The sequence below is a fragment of the Thunnus maccoyii genome, chromosome 1 (genome assembly GCF_910596095.1).
Source record: "Thunnus maccoyii chromosome 1, fThuMac1.1, whole genome shotgun sequence".
Classification (NCBI taxonomy): domain Eukaryota; kingdom Metazoa; phylum Chordata; class Actinopteri; order Scombriformes; family Scombridae; genus Thunnus; species Thunnus maccoyii.
This window is the reverse complement of record NC_056533.1, coordinates 28,784,323-28,807,274: the sequence shown is the minus strand read 5'-3', so window position 1 is coordinate 28,807,274 and position 22,952 is coordinate 28,784,323. Positions and strand designations below refer to the sequence as shown.

The window sequence follows — 22,952 nt, the reverse complement described above, 5'->3', positions numbered from 1 at the left end:
GCTGAATACTTGTCATAGAAAGTAAAAGAAGACACATTGTTCATCTCATGACATTGTATCTGACAGAGGACAAGAGAGAAGAACCCTGGGAGATATCAGATGAATAAAAACATCTAGTTGGAGTTGTTTTTTTTTTTTACACATTCAACACAACAACAGAATATTTCTTTTACAGCGTGTTGTTTAGCTCGCAGGACGTTGTAGTTTTTGCTCAGTGAGGTTGGTCTTTCCTCTTTTGTGCGTTCCACCAGACAGGGGGAGAGCGGGAGAGAGAGAGAGAGAGAGAGAGAGAGAGAGAGAGAGAGAGAGAGAGAGAGGCAGAGATAGAAATACAGAGAAAGCAAGGATGTTCTGGGACAAACCAATCCACAGTGGCCTAGTTTCCCTCAGCCATGCCAGTGACTCAACTAAAGTCTTCTGCCTGGCTGACTGTGGGCTTGGTCACCATGGATAAGACATGTGGACAGAGCCAGAATACACACGGTTGCTGTTATTTTTCTAAATGGATGAACTGCAATAACATTAACACATTAGACAAGTGTGTAATTTTTATTTGGGTGGGGGAGGGTAGTGTTTTTTCACTCAGGAGTCTTTTTTTTTTTTTTTTTTTTACTGCTTCGGCTACAGTCGCAAAGCAAACCAGAACAATAAGGATAGATAGAAATATTAGACCCTCTGTATTTCATGTTTTGTATCATTTGCCTCCATTTTTAGTCAGTGTAGTCAAGTCATGCCAGGTTGAGGTAGACTGATTTACAAACTGCTTTCAAGACAGTGCTTTAAAGAAAGACAAAGATGCATATATTGTACATCAGGAAACAAAAAGTAATGAAAGAGAGAGATCAAATATGTAAAAAAAAAAAAATACATAAAGGGAGGACATGGAAAGAAAGGAAGTACGGGTGAGGGGAGAGCACAGGTAGGGCATAAACAGTGGCAATGTGTGTCGTTCCTACAGCACCTCTGCACTCTCTGCGCATATTCATTTTGAGTAGATGAGTGTGTTTGACATTTTGTACTGTCACAAATGTGTAGTGAGAATTATTAAACTCTCAATAGTGGACTCAAAATATCCCACAATACACTGAAAAATGTAGTGTACATTGAAGATTATTAACATAAAGCTTATTGCCATCATTTCCGATGAAAGGAATGACTCAAGTAGTGTCAGTAAAAGTGTTTTTATTTTATTTGCCAACTAACACACTACATAGTCACCTACATAAACTCCCTATATAGTGAGTGAATGACAGCTGTAGATGTCGGAAGAGGGCTAGAAGCTTTCCCAACATGCACCGGGGGAAAAGCATGAAAACACCGCAGAGAGGTCGTAGATTTATCACAGGCCTTTTAGAAGTCATACTGTGTGTATTTGTAAAGTTTACTGTTTGTAATAGTTGCATATATTCAAGCAATACTTGTGTGTTTTGCTATACAAGAGTACTGGACATTTTCATACAAATTTTACACCTCATACAAAAATGTGTTTTGTATACGATATGTACTGTCTGTCATATACATATCGAGGCTACTTTTACACGCATATCATATAACATTATGCTATATGTATACACTCTATATACCGCGCATGTGTATTTAACTAGCGTACAGAGTGTATACATACTGTACACTTACATCAACACCAACTGTCATGTTTATTTGAACTGATTTTAAACTGAATGTCAGTGTTATGCAACACTCTTATACGATAATGGACGTTCAACAGAAGACTAGTTATCCTGGAATTGTCTATGTAGGGGTCTTAGTTCCAGGTTTATGTCTGCTTGATATGTTTTTTTCTATACTTACATTTATCTTGGTTATTGTTTTTGACTTGCTGCTCTGTGCGATCGACGTATTGTAGCTTGTAGTTTATTAGTTCCTGTGACACTAAATATACTAAAGATCCTATTAGCATGTTAATTTTCCTCCTCCACATAGATGTGGATATTAGAGTTGCAACATTTAGTCGACTAATCAATTAGTCGACCAACAGGAAATTAATCAGCAACTACTGTATTTCGATAATCGTTGTTTTTCAAGAAAACTGCCAAACTTTTGCTGGTTGCAGCTTCTCAGATGTGAAGATATGAAGTTTTTCTGTGCCATACATGAAAGTGAACTAAATATCTTTTGGATTTGTGACTGTTGATAAGACAAAACAACATTTAAAGACGCCATCATGGTCTCAAAGAAATTCTAACAGGCATTTTTTTAACCATTTTTTGACATTTTATAGACAAAACGATTAATCAGTGATGAAAATAACCATTAGTTGCAGCCATATCATATACAGTTAAACATTTTTTCATATTTTATTCATACTGCGCAATTTTGCTTTCAAATATGAATACAAACTGAATTTACTGAGGTGTTTGCCAGGCTAGTTATCGTGTCTGCAGGTCATTGATTTGTCAGAGTTAGATCTGGTTGCAGGTTTGAAACCCCATTGTTATCGATGGCTTCGGTACAGATCTATGGGCGGCAAATGTAAGTGGCCACACATGAAAGTGAATTATTCTCTTTGAGGCAACACACACAGCATGGGCAGCTAGCACTACTATCTGAGTGGCTCAGCGTGCGGTGAGGTTGATGTGTCACTCAGTGCCATTTAGTCCCTCACTTAGCTCTGTGTGTGAGAGTTAGTGTGTCTGTCGGTCCGTCTGTCTGTCTGGTACATAGTGTGCGTCCCACATCTGTGGCTGGGACTGCTCCCCTTAATCAGACATAATGAAGAACATTGATTCATCTCCATTTGATTCACACTTTTAGACAAGAGCACACACAAGCGCACAAACACACACACACACACAAATGCACCCTACCACTAGTTGAGAGACCAATATCAACCCAACACTTCAAACTACTTGCTGTAGTATTATTAGCTCTGCATGTAATATTCTACTTAACCACATGTGGAGAAGTTTTAAGAAGAGGGACAAAGTGACGCTGAAGAGCTGAAGAAGAAGTGGTACCAGAAGAGAGTGGGAGGGGGGAGAGAGAGAGCCAGGATCTGGAGATTGTTAGTGAACGGGGCAGCCATGCACGTTTTCCTAAGAAGCACGAGCAGGGCAGGCATCCCAAGATTCCCTGCATCCTGGTCCCAGCTCTGGGTTGGAGGAAGCTGTTTACTCTTTCTATCTCTCACTGCTGACGTCGGCGCACCGAACAATGTCATCCAATTTCCTGTTTTTCACTTTAGTGGAAAGCCACTCTCCCAGTGTGTATGTGCGTGTCTGTCTATGAGTGTGAGACAGAAAAGCTGGTGGGCTGGAGGAGAGCAGAAGGAGGAGGAGGAGGAGGAGGAGATCTATAGGGCCGGATACACTGGGAGCAGGATATAGGGTCAGAGGCAACTCTGCTATGTAAATACATTAGGTGTATTGAATGAGAGTAGCAGGGGACTGCAGACTGTCCTGAATGCAGCCTGAGATGACTGTAGACACCTCGCAGCTCTGATGTGGTCAAAACAGCTCGAACAAAGAGGAAAGGTGTGCTATCACATGACATATGACAGTTCGAAGCGGTCAGCCTGGAAGATGAGATTGATTTTTGGAGTTATTTTATTAAATCACGCTCTAGCATTTGATTTTTAGCCACACTAGTGAGAAAGCTCTGGGGAAGGAGATGTCAGTCTGCAGGTCAGCCTTTCTACCACTCTGGTCCAGACAAAAATATCTCAACACCGGTTGATTGCCATGACATTTTGTACGGACACTCATGCTTCCCGTAAAATGAATCATAATGACTCTGCTGATCTCATGAATTTCCTCTACATTTTACATTTACATTTTGTCATTTGCCAGACGCTTTTAGCCAAAGCAACTTACAAGCAAGGCTAGACAATCAAGCGTTAGATTATAGTGCCTCTGAAAGACCTGTGGTGCAATCATCAGGTCAATTTTTACCTGTCCAATACCTTGTTGTACGACCAGTGACCCATCAGCCTCAGCTGTAGTTTGTTTTCAGTGCTAATTAGCTAATGTTAGCATGCTAACAGGCTAAACTGAGATAGTGAGCATGATAAACATTATACTACACATCAGAATGTTAACATTGTCAGTGTGAGTACATTAGCATGCTAACATTAGCATTTAGCTCAAAGCACTACTGTGCCTAATTGCAGCCTCACAGAGCCACTAGCATGGCTAGTCTTATTAATTTCTCCCTGGTTTTTGATACAAGCAGCGGTGGATTAACCAACCAAAGCGGGTAACTGCCCCAAGCCGCCATGACCTTAGAGGGCCCAAAAGTTCCTGGGTCATTGTGTGGCAATTAGTCTCACACCACAGCCAGAATGTACAGGAGGCACAGTTACAGTTTTGTGACAAATAACTCTTTCGATGTATATACAGATGTGAGTGTTGTTTTAGGATAGTTTATATTGTGTATACATGTTGCATATTCCTATATACATTTTTGCTCAGTTAAATGATCACAAACTAATTAAAAATGCATACACAATGCACGGAGGTTGGGAGAAACAGGGTGGTCGATAGGAGGCCACAGCTCATTTTTGTCTTAAAGGTCCCTTGGTAGGTTAATCTGGACCTAGATAGTTGGAATTTTAGATACAAGAGAATCAATTAACTGTTATTGTCATTATCAATTAATCATATTTATTTTCACATTTGGTTCATAAAGTGTCAGAAAAACTTCAATAACTAATAATGTTAGTTTTTAATTACAGCACAAAATGATTGCTCTGAAAGTCAGTAAATGATAATAATGATAAATGATAGTAGATGTAGAAGTCAAGAGAAACATAAGGACCAGAATGCATTGCATTCAACACACACTTCTATTCAGCTGTACTGTGCACAGCTGCATCTGCGCTATGCCCAACCCAACAAACTTGCCTGATTAACAAGTGCACAGAGAGACAGCGAGAGAGATCCCAGTGTGACTGGTACAGCACAGCATATAGCAAGAGGGCGGGACATGGATTACGTCACACACCATGTCCGTACTGCCCGCCTGCCTGGCCTACATGCTCACTCACTTCCCCTGCTTTGTTTGCCTCTGGTTGAATGCCAGCATGATGTTTGCGGGATGCAAATGCTTGGCTGAGTGATTCATTGCAGTGTGTGCGTGTGTGTACTGTACAAGAGGAGTATGTTGCCCCAAGAGGATGGCAGACTGGTTCAGCTGTGTGTGTGTGTGTGTGTGTGTGTGTGTGTGTGTGTGTGTGTGTGTGTGTGTGTGTGTGTGTGTGTATGTGTGTGTGGCAGGCTGGGTATTCGAGTTACACAACCTCAGCTGCAGTTGCATTGGTTGTGTCAGTGTCAGTTAGAGAGGGAAGTCTCCCTGGATGGAGACACAGAGCGCTGCGTACCGCTCTGCTAGGCCTCAGCTAGCTGGAGGCCCTGTGGCCAAACTCCATACGTCAAGGCCCTGACCTCAGCTACTTCGCTAACAAACGCCATCACAGTGGAAACATGATTTGTGTGTGAGTGTGTGTAAGACATTTACCCAGCAGTAGTCTCTAGAAGAGCTCTGTTTCACCTCCACAGGAAAATGAATGGGTGGGTTGAATCTCTAATCAAAGTTAATAAATCTGGGGGCTGAGTTATTTGTTCTGACACACGTGGTCAGAGTCATTCAAATCATATCTGACAACGGGAAAACTGGGTCTTGTTTGGTCAAACCCTTGTGGAAGAACATGAGTTTGTGGCATTTCCATATGTTGGTCTTTATTGTAAAGCCACACACACACTCTCTCTCTCACACACACACACACAAATACACACACACACACAAAAATACACATGCATACTGTCTCTCCAGCGCACATGAGCCTATCATGCGACCAGGTCCTCGTGTCTGTGAAAGATCAGATGATCACAGAGCATCAGCTTGTAGCCATCCTGATACCATACTCCTTGTTTGTGGACGCTACAACAAACAGCCTAGTGTCATGATGACGTCAATTTGGCTACAACCGAGGGCTAATCAGCTTTTTTTCCCCCTTTGTTGTTTCATGGAGCTTTCAGAAGGCTTACAATTTAGCAAGAAGTGATTTACTGCGGCCTGGCACGCTCTAAAATTCCTCTCTGTATTCCTCCTCACATGTGTAGATTGTTTACGGAGAAGAGGAATTCTAGAGGGATGGCGGTCCGCAAGGGGCTTGGTTGCTATGGTTACTAACCCCTGAGCTGGGTTCCATTTAGCAGGAAGGAAGCTAAATTATTTGCAGACAGAAAAGAGTATGCTCATGTAGGGAAAGTGTAATGAGTTGAGAACCTGTCTGTTTGGAATCAGTCTTTTTTAAAAAAAAAAAAAATTATTTTCACAATTTTAGAGATTTAGAGATTAGAAGAATAAATTACAGGCATTCAATAGACAGTAAGAGGCGCTAGTAGATATTAATATATAACTAATGTTCTGTTTTGAGCCCCGGAGAACCCGGGTCCTCTTGAACAGTTCTAAAAACATATTTCATATTGTTTTATCACCTTCATATATCACAGCTTTTACCGACTTTATGAAAATTGCATAAAAAATTATTTTAAAGTGGCGACATGTTTCAGAAAAAAAAAATTGTTAAATAAAATGGATTTATATGTGCTTTTATATGTGTGATTGGTGTTAAGAGTACTTTTTATACAGCACAACTCAAGTTTTATAACCGTTTGTTCATAAAAAGTCTAATAAGGGATTAGACCTCTTATGGCAGCAAACCATTGCTATAATAATTTGAGTTATATTAGCAGCTGAATACCAAAAGTTGAAATTTAATCATTACTGAGTGCTTAATATTGAAATTTAAAGGTCACAGAATTTATTACACCAAAATATTTGACTTTCTGCAATTTGAAAAACTTTATTTCCAGTATGTATTTGGTTTAGGGTTCTCAAATCCAGATAGAAAATTCATGGGCCTAATATTCAAATATTATATTCAAGTTGCTGCAAGGTCTTGTCGATTCCATTCTGGCTCGATTGCTTTTCCTTTGCGTCCGTTATGTTCAGGTCTGAATCTTAGCGTCTGTTAGTGTCTACATTTGACCAACCGTATTTGAGCAACCAATTTTTGACTTGACCTTAATTTTTATATCTGAAATAGAGCAAGAATGTAGCTTTTGAATATTAGGTCAGTGAATTTTCTACCTGAATTTTAGAAAAAGAAACATACACACGAAATTTTTGAAATTGCACAACTTGAAAGTGACTATCGAGAATTTCAACATTCAGTCTTCAGTTGTGATTAAATCTCAAATTTTGGTATTCAGTTGTTGATATCATTCAAATTATTATGGCAATTATAAGCTTCTATAACCTCTATGGGTATTTTTTATTAATAAATAGTCCATTTGACAAAAAAACATGATATATTTCCTTATTTATATGTGATAACAATGCTTTATGGTTATTTCTGTATTTTGTCACCTTCATAAAATGTGTAAGCTCAGTGTGTCGCAAAGGGAAGGGCCATTTTCTGCATATTGGGGTTTAATAAGGTCAGAAGAAAAGATTTTAAACAATGTTTAAAGGGGAAAAATAGGTTGATTTTGCAATTTTATATAATTATCGTGGAAGTGAAGCCAATGTCAATAAAACACAGGGTTTAAAATATGAATGTGTGAATAACAAAAGAAGTATCACATGTGTGAAATGATGTTTTTTCTAATCTTTGTATTCTTCTTGTTATCTTTCAGACCACATTAACAGAGGTGCAATTTGGACCAATGAAGTTATTTAAAGACCCACTTCAGGTATCGTAAAAACAATGCCAAACATCTGAATGATTGATGCTTATGTGGTTGAATGCATTAGGCTTTTCACGGAACAACAGAAGTGCCTCAGTGAAATGTTTATGTCCGTATCATTCAGGGGCTTTTAGTCGAGCCATCAAGCTAAACTTGGTGCGACTGTCAATATTTGGTAGCATTTCTTTTGGATTAGTATTTCAAAACGTCGCCAACTTTTGTTTGCAGTCAGAACTAATCTTGAATTTCACAAGATACCACACCTCGCTATGAGATTAAAGAAAAAAAAGTCCCCATGCAAACATTCAAAGAAGAGAGAGAGACGGATGGGGGGGGGGGGACTGTTAATGGACGTATTGTATGCTATGCAGCCTTGGGTAGTCAAGGCAACAAGGCCAAACATTTACAACCAAGAACATACCATAATGAACAATGCACGTTATGGAAGAACTGCACAGAGGATCCATGGACCAGTTTCGTCACTGCAAATAGGACATTCTCTGACGTTCAATGGTTCATTATACAGTTCCTCTGGCATGTGTTGCTGCTGCATGAAAAGTCTTTCAAAAGTCATTTCTCTTAACAGTATAAGAAATTTGGTTTTGTCTTGGTTTCAAGGGTGCATGAGAGAGCAGGAACAATGAGTTGATTAATTGACTTCAGTCGTTTCTGTAGCAGAAATGCCAAACATTGGCTGGTTACAGCTTGTCAAATGTATGTGCTGATGTTCTTTGTCATATAGTTAACTGAACATTTTTGGGTTTTGGACTCTTGGGGAGACAAAACAAGACATTTGAAGACATCACCTTGGGCTCTTGTTTTTTCTCCACAACCTTTTTATCATTTCACAGTCTTATTAGCGCTTCCAGATTTTGATTAAAATAAAACTGCAACATCTACTAAACTTTGTGAAACATGTTTCCACTGAACAGCAGCGTGTTATGAAGTCACTGCGACTGGAAAAGAAGTCAAAAAGAAAAGCAATACATTAGACGTCCTGTAATTTAACGCCATGTATAAGTGCACAGACTCTGCTTTATTGTCTGATGCGCTCCAGTGTGACCACAGTAGGAAAACGAGGTAGAGAGATATCCCCTTCCTGTTTTTGTCACTCACAGCTGATCCTGTCATGCCCTCCTCCTCTCTACTCCTCCTTTTTTCTCGCGGCTCACAGGATCTGGCCCTGTGTTTTCAACAATGATGTTTTCTCGACAGAGCGATCAGACCCTGCCAAAATGCTGGCTACCCCCTTCGAACTAGTTCTTCCCCTTTTGCTGTTTCTCTGCTACTACATCTGCCTTTTCCTTCTGTTTCTTTTGAGCACATTCTGACTTAAAAAACACTTTAGCTTGAATGTTCTGTGAGGTTGTTGGAGTTTTTTGTCCGTTGTGACTGGGTGTGTTACTACTGAGCGAGGCGTATCTGTCTAGTCCCAGCACAGGCATCAGGAAAAATGACCTTATCTCAGCCTATATTACCCCTGTTCCTCCACCGCAGCCGGAATGTTGACTTTTCTACCAACATCCCAATGTGGAATTCTGATCTAATTCCCTGTGCGTACCGAACATAGCTGCAGGACTCGGTGGTGATGTATTTATGACCCGGACACTTATTGCCGCTTGTAAGGAAAATGTTCAAATGTGGAATATGGTTTGCATTAGCAACACCCCTCTCAGGCATACGGGCTCCCTGCTTCTGGCCTGCAGGCTGCGTTTTGGTACTTAAATAAAGCCTCACCGATCATCAGAATGAATCAAAAGGACAACTGTCAAAACAACCTCTATCCCCTCATTGTGCGGAGGACAGTAGCTCTAGTTTTCTCAACAAAGTCAGGTCTTTGTGCCCTAACTCAATTTTACAGGTGTGATGCAAACTTAAAACTGCAGAACAAACTTTCCCTTCTTTACATTCATTCTGCTACCTGCCAACAGTTGGAGATGACGTCTGTTTGAGAGACTGCTCTCGGAGGCGGGCCTAAATCTCTGGTCCAGTATTTACGCAAGTGAGGGGTTATATGAAAGTATGCTGGCAGAGAGAGAGAGCACACTCTCAATGGCTGGTTTGACGGTAGCAGCAGCACTTTCTGCCACAGCCTTGGCAGACCGGTGGGAGGGGCCGCAGCCAGTCAAGGCCACCTCGACTAATTGTGTCATAGATCATGGCAGTGGACAATAAAATCTCTGACGCACCCGAGTACGAGCCGGGCCTGATCAATCAGGGCCTGTCCGCTGGAGGCCTGAGGTCACAGTCAAGCCCACACTGCAGGCGGATTAGGACGACAGGTGCAAATGAGCATGAATGCAACAATGATGACTTGACAACTCAGAGCTGTTCATACATTGTGGCGTTTTTACTGGACTAATTCTGTATCACAGGGCGGAGGCTGGTCATTTCTGATGTGTTATGTCCGTTTCTCTAATCAGATCACAGCTACATATCAATTAGCCCTCTAGCTCTCATATGTACTATGATAAATAATATTTCCAGCTGATATTTAATACAATAGCTGCCGTGTGACAAATCAAATGAAGAGACCATATTTTCATATGTACAGTTTGTCGTCATCAGCTGAAAGATAGATGTACAGTTGATTTTACAATGCTACTTTTCAGCTACTTTAAGAAAAATTATCATCATCATTATCATCAAAGTGTGCTGAAAGGAAGGATTGTGGAGTAATCGATCAATCAACAAAAAGAAAACGAATCAACAACAATGTTGATAACTGATTTATCGTTTAAGTGGTTTATCAAGTAAAAATGTGAAAAATAAGTGGGTTCTATTTTCTCAAGTGTGTTTTATATCATTTAAACTGAATATCTACACTAACATTTATTGAAATTGGATGATTTTTCAAGATGTTTTATAAAAATGAATCATCAATTGTAAAAGATGTAAAAATAATCAACAATGAAAATGATTTTCTTTAATCGATTAGTTGATTAATCGGTTAGTCAATTGACACAACATTAATCACCACTACTTTGATAATCAATTATTCATTTTCAGCCATTTTCTTAAGAAAAAATGCTCAAATTTAATGGTTCCAGGTCCTGAAATGTGAATATTTTCTGGTTTCTTTAGACTTCTATGATAGTACGTTCAATATCTTTGGGTTGTGAACTGTTGGTCGGGACAAAACAAGACTGAGGTTCTAAGGTTCCTGCTTAGGTTGCATCTCAGGCTTTGGGATATGGTGGTTGACATTTTTCACCATTTTCTAACATTTTTTCAACCAAATGACTAATTGATTAATTGAGAAAATAATCCACAGAGAGCCACTAGTCTGTGGAGCTCATGAAAGCAAATTCAAAAGCACTTCTTAAAACCTGTATAGACCTGTTTACATGTAGATTTCAGATTTTTAGCCTGCCTTCTTCTTTAGTCTTTTTATTTTATGTAGTATGTTTACTCGTCATTAACATATTGCCATCTTTGAATGTTAAGTTTGTATTATACCTTTTTGTAAATCATATAAATGGTTTTATATGAGTGAAATACAGATTTTATGTTTGTTATCACCAGAAGTAGTAGTAGCGTGACACTGCAAGAGGTCATTTAGAAAATACAAATGACTCAGTTGGTTACATGTGCTTAGTCATCTCTCCTTTTGCAGGTACTTTTAGTTTTTGCCAAAGAGGACAGTCAGAGTAATGGCTTCTGCTGGGCATGTGAGAAGGCCAACTTCAGGTGCAGCATGGCGCGAACACCCGAGTCGGCTCTTGAATGCTTCTTGGAGAAGCATCACGACCTCGTCATCATTGACCACAGACATTCCAGACACTTTGACGCTGAAGCACTATGCCGGTAGGCCTGTTCTCTCATCATCAATGTACTTGTAACTACTTAATGTTGTATTTCTGGAATGATGTAGTGCAGTGGTTCCCAACCTGTGTTGTCTGATGTAGATGAATTCAGGTACCACTTCACCAATACCTGTCATCATGTTCCAAATGTGTCAATTTGAACTGATTTTAAACGACTTACCGTACTATACTATACAAATATAAGGACATTTTTATGTGTTTGATAATGTGCCATATTTGTCAACAATTATAACTTATTATATGAAGACATATTTTATATTATTTGCAACTATTAGTTGATTAAGCGATTAGCCGATCATCAGAAAATCAATCACCAACTATTTTAATAATCGATTCATCGTTTTTAGTATTTTTTTAAGAAAGAAATGTCAAACTTCTCTGGTCCCGGCCTCTCAAATGAATATAATATAATACAAATTATATTCGTAAATATTAATATTTTCTGGTTTCATTAGTCTTCACCAATAAAAAGACATTTTAGGAACATCACATTAGGCTTTGGAAAACAGAGATTGATGCTTTTCATCATTTTCTGACATTTTTATAGACCAATCGACTAATTGATTAATCAAGAAAATGAATAGATAATGAATATAATCGTTAGTTGCAGCTGTATTTGCAACTCTGTTTTACTATAGTGTCATTCATTATCTGATAATATACCACAGGAGGAGTTATAGTTATTGACAAATAAACACTTATATCTACTTACAACTACATTATATTTGTCATTAAACCATTTATTGATTGTTCATATGCTACTTATAAATGCTGAATAAAGGGAACTTGAAGCAGACCTTTCTGCTTGCTTGGTAACTAGTTTTCAAGCACTATCAGTCGCACCTAATGTTCAGATGTTACAGCTGACTCAATACATGGTTATATATTTTTAATCATAATGTAATTTCTATTTTATCAGTTGAGCTGCTCCACAGTTTTTCCACGTACCCCATGGCAGCTGCAGAAGTGCCCCTGGTTGTGAATCACAAATATAGGAGACACAGTTGAATTGAATGTGTGTCATCTAATCCAGACCAGATGATCTTGACTTTTCGTGTTACGGTACATTTGGTAACACGTGTGATTGTGACTCTGCTGGTGGGGTGAATGGCCGGCTGACTTTGGTTTTAATCAGCTTCCATCACATGCTACCTAGTGGAGTCATGTCAATGAGAAATGAGCAGTGCCTGCCCATACCACTCTCTATCTTTAGCCTCTGCCCAAACCAAAAACACATTTACAAACATTCATTTGCCCTGCCCAGCGTGTATGTTAACCCTATTCATTTTGGCCAATCCATATGTTCAGTGTACACGCACAGGCTCCGATGGGGAACTAAAGGGCCTTTATGACCACTGGCTGGGGAAAACCACAGGCGGATGAGTGGCCCTGTACACTGCATTCTTTCAGAGGCCTAGGCCTGCTCACAGAGCTCCACCACTGGGCTCTGCCTGCCTGGGAGAATCGGAGCGTGAAAAACTGAAAAATACATTTATTTGATGCCATGGGCTTTTCCACCAGCTTGCTCACTGGCTAAAAGGCTCCCTCTGTTTACATTCAGGTCAATTAGAGCGGTCAACTCTTCAGAAAACACTGTGATAGTCGCCGTTGTGAAGAGGTACGTACAACTCGCTGACCCCCTCTTCTTGTTCTTCTTGTCTTTTTAGGTAGCTAATGATCAGGAGCACTGTCAGAATTAAACTAATGATCAGGAGCACTGTCAGAATTAAAGTGCCTGACTCAGTGGAGGCCTAGAGGCCTGCAGTCTGTCATATGAAGCAAATATTGATGTTCTCCAAACAAGCATTTGTCGTGGCGATGGTTATGTGCTAACATGTGTCCTCTTTTTAAGGCCAGACAGAGAGGAAGCCTCTGTGATGCCCCTGATCAATGCCGGCTTTAATAGGGTGAGAGACATTCTGTGTGAATGTGTGTCTTCTGCTGCTTGTATTTGTATTATTCTTTTGATATGTTTTTTTATATCCCTTCTGTCAACACTCAATATAAGGCAGGGATCCAGATTGTAAATCCTTTTTGTTTGCTCAGGAGACAGATGCATTGAGTTCCCCATACCCGAATCATTGCTACTCATTGCATTAGCTGCACCATAACATATCCTGTAATGGCATTGATTTGAAAATGGGATTTTAGTTGTGTTTGATTGATCCGTGTCGCTTGGTGTTGCCCTCTGACCCTCAGAGATATGTGGAGAATGCCAATATGATGGCCTGCTATAATGAGCTGCTACAGCTGGAGCATGGAGAGGTGCGGGCGCAGTTCAAACTGAGGTGAGTTGTGCAGTATTGTTGCACTGTGGTGTAGTTCAATTGTACACCAGTTACAGTACATGGCACTTAATGTAGACCTGTTGCAATGAGAGCAAGATATCAAAAGAAGAAAATTCTCCATTTTATGCCAATTTTAACACTTTCTCGGACATGAATGAGTGTTCACTAAGATGCCAGACAGTCTGCTTGTTGCATATAGTAACAATGAGTCTGGTTGTGTTCTCTCTCCACCTGTACAAGGGCTGGAAATGCTATTTTCACAGCTCTAGAACAAAGCCAAGAGGCCATAGAGATCACTTCTGAAGATCAAATAATTCAGGTGGGTTTCAAATAAACGTCTTCTTGCATTGTTGTGATGAACTGTTTCTTCCCCTCTCTCTCTTTCCTTTTTTGTCCTCCCCCCTCCTTCTCTCTCTTATTTTCTCTCTCCTCTTCTGTTTTAGTGCATGTTGATGTCTTATGATCCCAGATCTCAGTAGTGATAGTTGCGGTCTCTGTCACTCTGAATGGTTCCTTTTGTTAACTTCAAAAGAACTGTAGCCTGTGTTATCACACTATGTTTTCACATGAAATATATGTTTTTGAGCTCCATGAAATAAGAAGCAGATGTGTCAGCTTCTCAGAAAACGTATCATTTTGGTCGGTCGAGGCCCATCGTCATTACTGTGTCTGAGCTCATGGATTTTGTAAACGGCAGATCAAGCCTGAACACTCTCTCACTTCTCCTTCACAGTACGTGAACCCTGCCTACGAGTCCATTATGGGCTACCAACAAGGCGAGCTAATAGGGAAGGAAATAATAGAAGTGCCTAAAAGTGAGAAGAATAAGCCTGATCTCCTTGAAACAATAAACTCCTGCATACGGAAAGGAAAGGTAATAAGCATTCACAAACTTATCTTATTATCTATATTTTACGTTTCAGGCCAAACTTAATTTTTAGTGTTGTTTGCTTGCGCCTTGTGCTAACAGTAATCTCATCGTGAAGTGAATGGTCACATACATGGTTCATAATGTGATTGCTGTTACTCTCACTTAGATAGTTTTGACATATAATGTAATTGTCACTCTAGACTTTATCGCTTCACAATCAGATCACTCTTGTGAGCGCTGTAGCTATCTGCTCCTGCCTTTGTGTCTGTGCATGCATGCGTGCATGTGCATCCATGTGTGCTGTAAGTCTGCACCACTGGCCATCCTGCAGCTCTGTTTCATGTGCATAAGAACTGCGGTTGATGGCTGTGCTGTAATCTAACTACACAGAGAGCGAAGGTCAGTCCCAGACAGGCTAACAGCAGGAAAGGCCTTTTTAAGCTGCCACCGCAGTCTGTAGGTGGGGGGACATGAAACAAACTCACAGGACTCCAGGAGCGCTCCTCCTACCCATTAAAGCAACTTGCTGCTCTCTGAAATACTCTGACCCACTCCACCCCACCACCACCACCTCACCTGCACCACAAACACCACCATGCTACACCCAGTCCACACCCATCTTTAGGGCCTTTTGAAATGTTAAAATCTTATGATTTCTGTATTTTTATGATGACCATACATTGTGTTTCTATGCTGGATCTTAAGTATGATCTTCTGTCTGCACAGTCTGTGTCTGTATGTTGCATTGCCTTTCTCTTAGTTCTGGCTTGTTATGTTCCAGGAGTGGCAGGGGATTTATTATGCCAAAAAGAAAAATGGAGACAGCATTCAGCAAAATGTGAAGATCACACCTGTAATTGGACAGGGAGGGTGAGTGACAGAATGTCTTGCTAAATGTAAATTGTCTTTCTAGCAACTGAATAATTGCACCGGATGATATATGAATGAATAATGATTTGATACCTTTCTTTTCAACATGTATTAATAAGCTTTTGTCGTTCACAGAAAAATCAGACACTATGTGTCTATCAACAGGCCTTTAAATGATAATAATAAGGTGAGATGAGTTTCCAGTTCTGCTGAGTTGTAGATGAATAAAAGAAGCGCTCTGGTCTGCATGTGTCAATTTGCTTTTTCCATCTGTCCATGCAGAGTGATAAATCCAGTGAACGTGTGCAGGCAGAGTCTCAAACAGGTAAGATCATTCTCCAATTCTCTCTGCTACATACAAATGGCCTCTGTAGATGCCAGTCTGCTCAGCCTTAACCCTCATCATGTGATTTATTATGCAAAACAACTCCAAGGACTGTGGAGTCACACAGATTTGAGTAGTTCAGGTTCTCTCTGCTGCGTATTTATCAGCATTAGCGATGGATGTTCTTTCCATGACAGAGTCACTTGTGATCTGCCATGAGGTTGGAGGATTTGAGGGCCAGCATTGTGTTTGTCAGCAGGAAACACAATATTTAGTTCCAGTGTTACACAGACGGTACACAGTGCTAATTTAAAGTGAGTTATTTGCAGACACCAAATAGAAGTTGGCTCAAAACGTCTTGGAACTGAATGAGAGTAAATTGAAAATAGTCACATCTAGGAACCTTAGCTTTATAAATTTAGAAACTCTAGAAATATGTCAGTAAATGTAGTGCACCAAGCCAGAAACAGTGATTTTGTCTTTAATCACGACCTATATTTTAAAGAGCAGATTAACCAGTGTCCAGTCCTGCTTTATCTAGTTGAGAAATATCTCAAATGAAATAAATTCTTTTTGTCGAACAAAAAACAAAATTTATCCACACTTTTATTTCTTCTGAACTAGACTATTGTTCCTTTGCTGTATTGTGGTATCAACCATAAAGCCAATTCACAGCTGCAACTGATTTCAAAATGCAGCATCTAGGCTCCTGACAGGCGAACAAAACAGGGATCATATCTCTCCTGTGTTGGCGTCCTTTCACCAGCTCACTGAAAAGAATTGACTTTGAAATCTTGCTGTTGGTTTATGAAGCTTTGCATGGTCTTACAACACAGTATATTTCACAGTAACTCTTATACAACAGTCTTCTGATTAAGGGGTCTAAAGGTTATTATGTGTTGTGCTACAACCCCAGTGTAGTGAAAAATGTATTAAAAGCTTTCTTCATCTTCTCTATGGCCTTTCACTGTGTCTAATTACTGTTATTACACCTAACGCGTGCTTATAAATGGAAAAAACCAAAACGGAAATGTCCTTGTTTTCATTATTTTTAACTGAAATATGTCAATAGCGGAGCTCTCTGCCTTCTTAGGCAGAAACAAAGAAAAATTTCTGTGATCACCATAAAGATTTCTTTGAATCAAATCATGTTTCGACTGGAGTTGTGCGCGATCTGAAGTCTAAATAAAGTCTGCAACTTGAAACAAATGCATAGATTTATGTTTCCGACTTGTTCCCAACCAGTTATTACAATTTCACTAGATAAAAACCTCAAAACAAAACTTTGAGAAGCCACAAAATCAAGAAGTAGAGTTTTACTGATCAAAAACAGTATCTACTAAATTTCCAAGGACATAGTGATGGGGGCCAAAGTCAGCCTTGTCACTTAAATAAATGTGTGATTATGTGTTTGTGTGTGTGTGTTAATGTAAGGTTTTCTCTTCTTCCCAGACATCCAATCCAGTAAGCACAAAGACCGGAGGAAAGGCTCTCTGGACGTCAGATCCACAACGTCTCGGGGGAGTGATGGTGAGAGTGAATGATGGAAACTCTGCTTATGAAACCTCCCCAGTTGTCTGTTTGGATCAATTGTTGATTGGACACACACACACACTCACACACACAAACACACTCATTAGATATGAGTAGGAAACTGCAGTTTAATTTGTCATTGAATCTCCCTCTTTTTAAAGGTCGGTTGAATCAGAGTTCAAGTTGATAATGTGTTGATTATCTTTTTCTTTTCATCCTGCCAGGGAGCTCACAGCGAAGGCACTCCTCAATGGCCCGAATCCACTCCATGACTATAGAAGCTCCCATCACCAAGGTGGGTTAATCTCCCTCCCCATCATCCCTCCCAGCCTCCATCATATGATTAGCAGTTTGTACTGATGTTTTGTATCTCATGACTGAACTCTTGGGTTATAAAACTGCCACAACCGCCATGAGCGCTTCTTGTACAGCGACTAGCACTAGCAGAGTCTAGAGGCCACGCATACCATGTCAAGAGGAGATAGGCTGATAAAATGCCACATTTCATGCACAAGACAGGAAAGCATGTTGGACCAGAATGACCTGCTGTTTCAGTGGTTTATGTAGTCTGCAGCCCGGATAGTCGGAAACAGAGAAAGTCCCCAGGGATGGGTCATATGACACACTGCAGTTCCTCTGCTGTATCATTTGACTGTGTAGTCAGTCCCTGTAGGCGTCATCCTCTCCAGAATAAAGCACTGATAGAACTGCTGCTGCTGCATGTATGTGTGTATGTGTGTGTGTGTGTGTTATATGCCTGCTGACCTCACCGTAGGTGCTCATTGTTAGAACCTCCAGAACCTCTGACTTCTTCTCTGGAGGTCAAAATGTAAATTTCTCTACTTCTTTTTTGAGCTCCATACCACAAGCCTTGTCCAATCGTATTATATGACTTAGAAATATTTTAAAATGAAATACATTTTACATTTTTATGACACTTATGCCATTTTACCGGCTTTGATCTCATGACTAAATTATTGCAACTTCCTCTTTAATTAAAGGAACAATTTCACATTTTGGGAAGTACACTTATTCACTTTTGTGCCTAGACTTAGATGAGAATGTCGATATCACTCTCATGTTTGTCTGTTCAATATGAAGCTACAGCCAGCAGCCAGTTAGCTTAGATTAGTTTAGCTTAGACTGGAATTGATTTGGATTTAGACTAAAATTAATTGGAAACAGCTAGCCTGGCTCCGTCCAAATGTAACAAAATCTGCCTAGCAGCACCTCTAAAGCTTATTAACTAGCATGTTATATCTTGTTTGTTTGATCCATATAAAAACTAGAGTGTAAAACTTTTTCTGGTTTTTCACTGTATGGTTGCCCGGCAACCAGCTGAGACCCCAGGAAGACATTTTTACCAGACAAGATAAAGTCCAGCACATAACCCTTTATAAAACCACAAACACAACCTAAACAAACGGGACATAACATATTAATTAGTGAGCTTTAGATGTGCTGGTAGGTGGATTTTTTTTTTTTACAAATAGAGAGAGCCAAGCTAGCTGCCTCCATCTGTTTCCAGTCTTTATGCTAAGCTAGGCTAACCATGCCCCGGCTGTAACCTCATATTTAACTTATGACAGTAGTATAATGTTCTCATGTAACTCTTAGCAAGAAAGCGAATAAGCGTATTTCCCAAAATGTCCGACTATTCCTTTAATAACAAATGTATCGACTGACTAAAGACCGTACAGGCCGCACTGTCCTGGCCTAAAGCGACAGGGGACACAGCCATTGCATTAAGGACCCTTAGGACTCAGGAACAACTTGGCTGAATAAAACAGGGCTGGCTGAATCAGTATAATCTATTTTTTTATTGGAGAGTTTATCCTGAATGTATTTGATTTTGCCTGAGTTGTCCCTGTTAGCAATAATTTTGAATTCACTTTTGTTATTGTTGGTTTTTAACCTGTCGCCTTGTGTTAAGCACTTTGTTACTCTTCTCTTTTGTCGGGGCTGTAAACAACAATAATAAAGCTGATTGCAAACAAAATCACTGCCACTTTTGTCTGCACTTGTCAGTGTGGTACTAAATTCTCCTCAAAATGTTTTCTCTGATGTTCCTCATCAACCAGCAGCACAATTTTTCTCTTTTTGTTCCTATTTCAGCCAATTTCCTTTCATTTAATCCCTATTTATTAATTCCTATATATATACATTAATATGTTTGATTGTTGTTAATTGCTTGCACGCATACAGTATGTTTTCAACTATCTACTATATTGTATTATTCAATAAAATGTAAGGATATTTTAAGCACGAACACTATGACAGATGTAGGTTACATGTGAGTTGTCATGTGATCATTGAGCGCTGCTCCTAAAGGTTACTCACATCTTGCTGTATTAGAAGTAAGTCACGTGATAAATACTGTATATCATTCTTCCCCTTCAGTGAAGAATTTTTCAACTTCTAAGTTGTCTCTTTAGAGGATTTTCCTTAAAAGATAAATACTTATCCTGGTTTTTTAAAAGCATCTACAAAAAAAATATTCTTATTTCATCATCCAGGTGATCAACATCATCAATGCAGCGCAGGAAAGCAGTCCTATGCCCGTGGCAGAGGCCTTGGATCGGGTACTGGAGATCCTGAGGACCACTGAGCTCTACTCACCACAGCTGGGCACCAAGGATGAAGACCCCCACACGAATGATCTTGTTGGGGGGCTGATGACGGTAAGGAGCAGGAGGGGCCTTCGAGAGGTCTGAAACACCCAGACTTCTTCTTTCTGCTACGAATGAATCAACTCCCATATGAGGACGCGTGTCAGAACGTTTGCAGGATTCCACGGTGATAACACGCATGTCCACGTGAATGTCCATGAAACATTCACTATGAAGGCCAATGATATCATGTGTGAGAGTCAGGAGATGTCCGTGTGTGTGTGTGTGTGGACTTTTTGTGAGCATTTCTGTTCATATCTGGGGGAGCAAGAGAGAAAGACAGTGAGAGAGATTAACAGACAGCAATGGTGAAGTACAGAAGTAGAAAGAGTGCCAAGTTGGCAGTCTTGGCAACAACCCCAGAGGAAGTGTTAGATTGTCCTTTGTGCTCCTGTAGGCTGGAGAGGAAAGCCCACCCCACCCTCTCTTTCTCCCCCCTCTCCCTCCCCCTCTCCCTCCCGCTCTCCCTCCCTCCCTATCTCTCTCTCTCTCTCTCTCTCTCTCTCTCTCTCTCTTGCTCTCTCTCTCTCTCTCTCTCTCTCCCTCTCCGCACACATGCACACAGTCACACAGTCACACTCACATGAACCTCTTCCTCTCGACTCCACAGGCCTGGAAACATCCTGTTCTTTGGATCAGATGAATAAGCATGGCTTTACTTATACATGTACACTCTGGATACACAGAGGCAGAGAGGTGTTACACGTATTATAGACCTTCCTCAGAAAAGATTTGTTCTGCATAAGTGATAAAGGCTGATGAAACCAGAGAGCCATGAGATGTGAGCGGGGGTGTTGTCTAGTTTTAGACGATCATTTATGTATGATCATGTTGGTTTATGAGGTTCCTGTGTTGTTGTAGGAGTCCTGCTTTCTTTTCTGTGGAACGTTACAGAGATTGAAAACTTTGGTTTGTTTTTTTTTTTTAAAAACTTCTCTCAGGATAAACTGACCTTTCTCACCCCTCCATAGCAAGGTGTCAGTTTGACACTTTACAGAACTATCACTGAGGCTCAAATAACCTCTGGCACCCCGCTGTGTCATGAAACGAAATTTATGACACCCGACTGGGGCACTCGCACATTCTTTCTATTGATTCATCTGAATCAAGAGAACCTTAGGAAGAGACACGAAGGATTAGCAAAACAAGACTTTAGGATTGAGATGTGACTACACGTCTCATCATGTCGGTAATGAGATGATCATATTGTTTTATGAGGTGCCTGGTTGCATATATATTTCCTTGGCTTTGCAATTTGTTGTGGTGAGGTGTGCTGGGCCTGAACTCAGAAGACCCAGAGAACATAAAGAGAAGAGTTGTCATCTTTCTGGGGAGAAAGTCTTAAAATAGCTAGTGTGTACAGAGGCAGCGCCACCATGAGACAATGCTCGGGTCAAAGATGAGCCAGTCTCCTCTTCCTTTTTCACTTGTGAAGTAAACATTTCACTCTGCGACACACACCCATGAACTCTCTGACACCCAAAATATATATCTTGTGACAGTATGACTGGAAGATATGAGCCTTTCATTAGCATAGCTGACAAGTGGCAAACATGTTTTTTTTTTAAGAGAAATGAAGGTTCACAATTTTCATGTTTTCATGACATACAATAGCCTGAGGATATCATTTTATACCTCATAACAATATCTTTGAAAGTCAGGCGTCACAGTGAGAGACAAATTTAAACAATATTTCTTTTTTTTTTTTTTTACTATATGAATGCAAAACTCTCACAATGGTTGTTTACACATTCACAGCTGACATAAAAACCACACAGGGTGATAAACTTTTACTTTCCCACTTCTTAACATGTCTCCTATTATAAACAGCTGATGCAAATCACAGTCCTAGAAGAACAGGGACAATAGAGTTGTAACCACTGAGAAGCCATGTTTGATTATTTGGGTGATGAAGTGTTACCCCATTGCAAAGCCCCATTTACTATCTCAGCATGCAGCAATGCCCAGAGGAAGATAAATGTCATAATGGAATCATTCACTGTAGATTATGTGACATATGTACATAAATTTGCATGGTGTCATTTCTGACACAACTATTACAGTTCATAAATATGGTAATTATTTTCTAAACCGCATATTGCTCTCATTAATTAGCTCAGCTCGACTGCCTCATACCTCCCCTCCCTCCGTATGCTAGTGTGGAAACGATACGAGGTGTCAACATAACGTAGTCTCCAAAATATTGTGTCACAGCACAGATGAAAGAACACTCATAAAAGTGTTAATACGGAAAATCTGTCTTTGTTTCCTCTTATTTATACTGTTGTGATTTGTTACGCTCTTGCCTCAATCAGGATGCATTTTCTTCTGGAGTTACATGAAAATGTAGCAACAAGGCGAAGATCCAAAATGTGACTCTTGTTTTTCATTTAAATCATGAGAAACAACTCACCCAAAAGCCTTGGTCGGGAAAAGCACTTGAAAATTAGCTTTTTAGAACTGGGTGAATTTAGGGGGACATTAGTTCCTGAGACATTGTTAAAATAAACCGATAAAATGACCATTTAGTTGGACATGATTTTAATCTGTCCAGATATTTCTGGTGCTGTGAGCTGATGACCTTTTTTTGATGACCTCCTGACTTGCAGCTAAACCTGAGAATCATTTGTTATATTTTGTGGGTCAATAAAACATCTGTGATGGTTGATACATACATGCCAGTCACAGGAACATGACAGGTCTCACTCAGCTTTCTCTCCTCTTACATAGAAGCTATAAACACGGGATATTTGCATTAGATCTTCAGTAGGAGAAACATCCAAAAGCTGTCACAGTCCAACAGATGTGAGGTGCTGCTCATAATGTGGCTGTTAAAGAGAGTTATAGCTATTTAATGCAT

The 22,952-nt window shown here is 40.0% G+C and overlaps 1 protein-coding gene across 1 annotated transcript in view; it reads left to right on the top strand.

The window, feature by feature from the left end:
- pde8a (phosphodiesterase 8A) overlaps positions 1–22,952 on the top strand; it is a 45,872-nt gene that overhangs the window by 15,294 nt on the left and 7,626 nt on the right. The window contains exons 2-14 of the mRNA XM_042414012.1: positions 7,659–7,715; positions 11,326–11,516; positions 13,098–13,154; positions 13,389–13,443; positions 13,736–13,824; positions 14,065–14,143; positions 14,558–14,698; positions 15,477–15,565; positions 15,701–15,752; positions 15,848–15,890; positions 17,343–17,420; positions 17,648–17,718; positions 19,940–20,104. Of these exons, the coding sequence (XP_042269946.1) occupies positions 7,659–7,715; positions 11,326–11,516; positions 13,098–13,154; positions 13,389–13,443; positions 13,736–13,824; positions 14,065–14,143; positions 14,558–14,698; positions 15,477–15,565; positions 15,701–15,752; positions 15,848–15,890; positions 17,343–17,420; positions 17,648–17,718; positions 19,940–20,104 (1,167 nt within the window). The remainder of the gene's footprint in view (positions 1–7,658; positions 7,716–11,325; positions 11,517–13,097; positions 13,155–13,388; positions 13,444–13,735; positions 13,825–14,064; positions 14,144–14,557; positions 14,699–15,476; positions 15,566–15,700; positions 15,753–15,847; positions 15,891–17,342; positions 17,421–17,647; positions 17,719–19,939; positions 20,105–22,952) is intronic.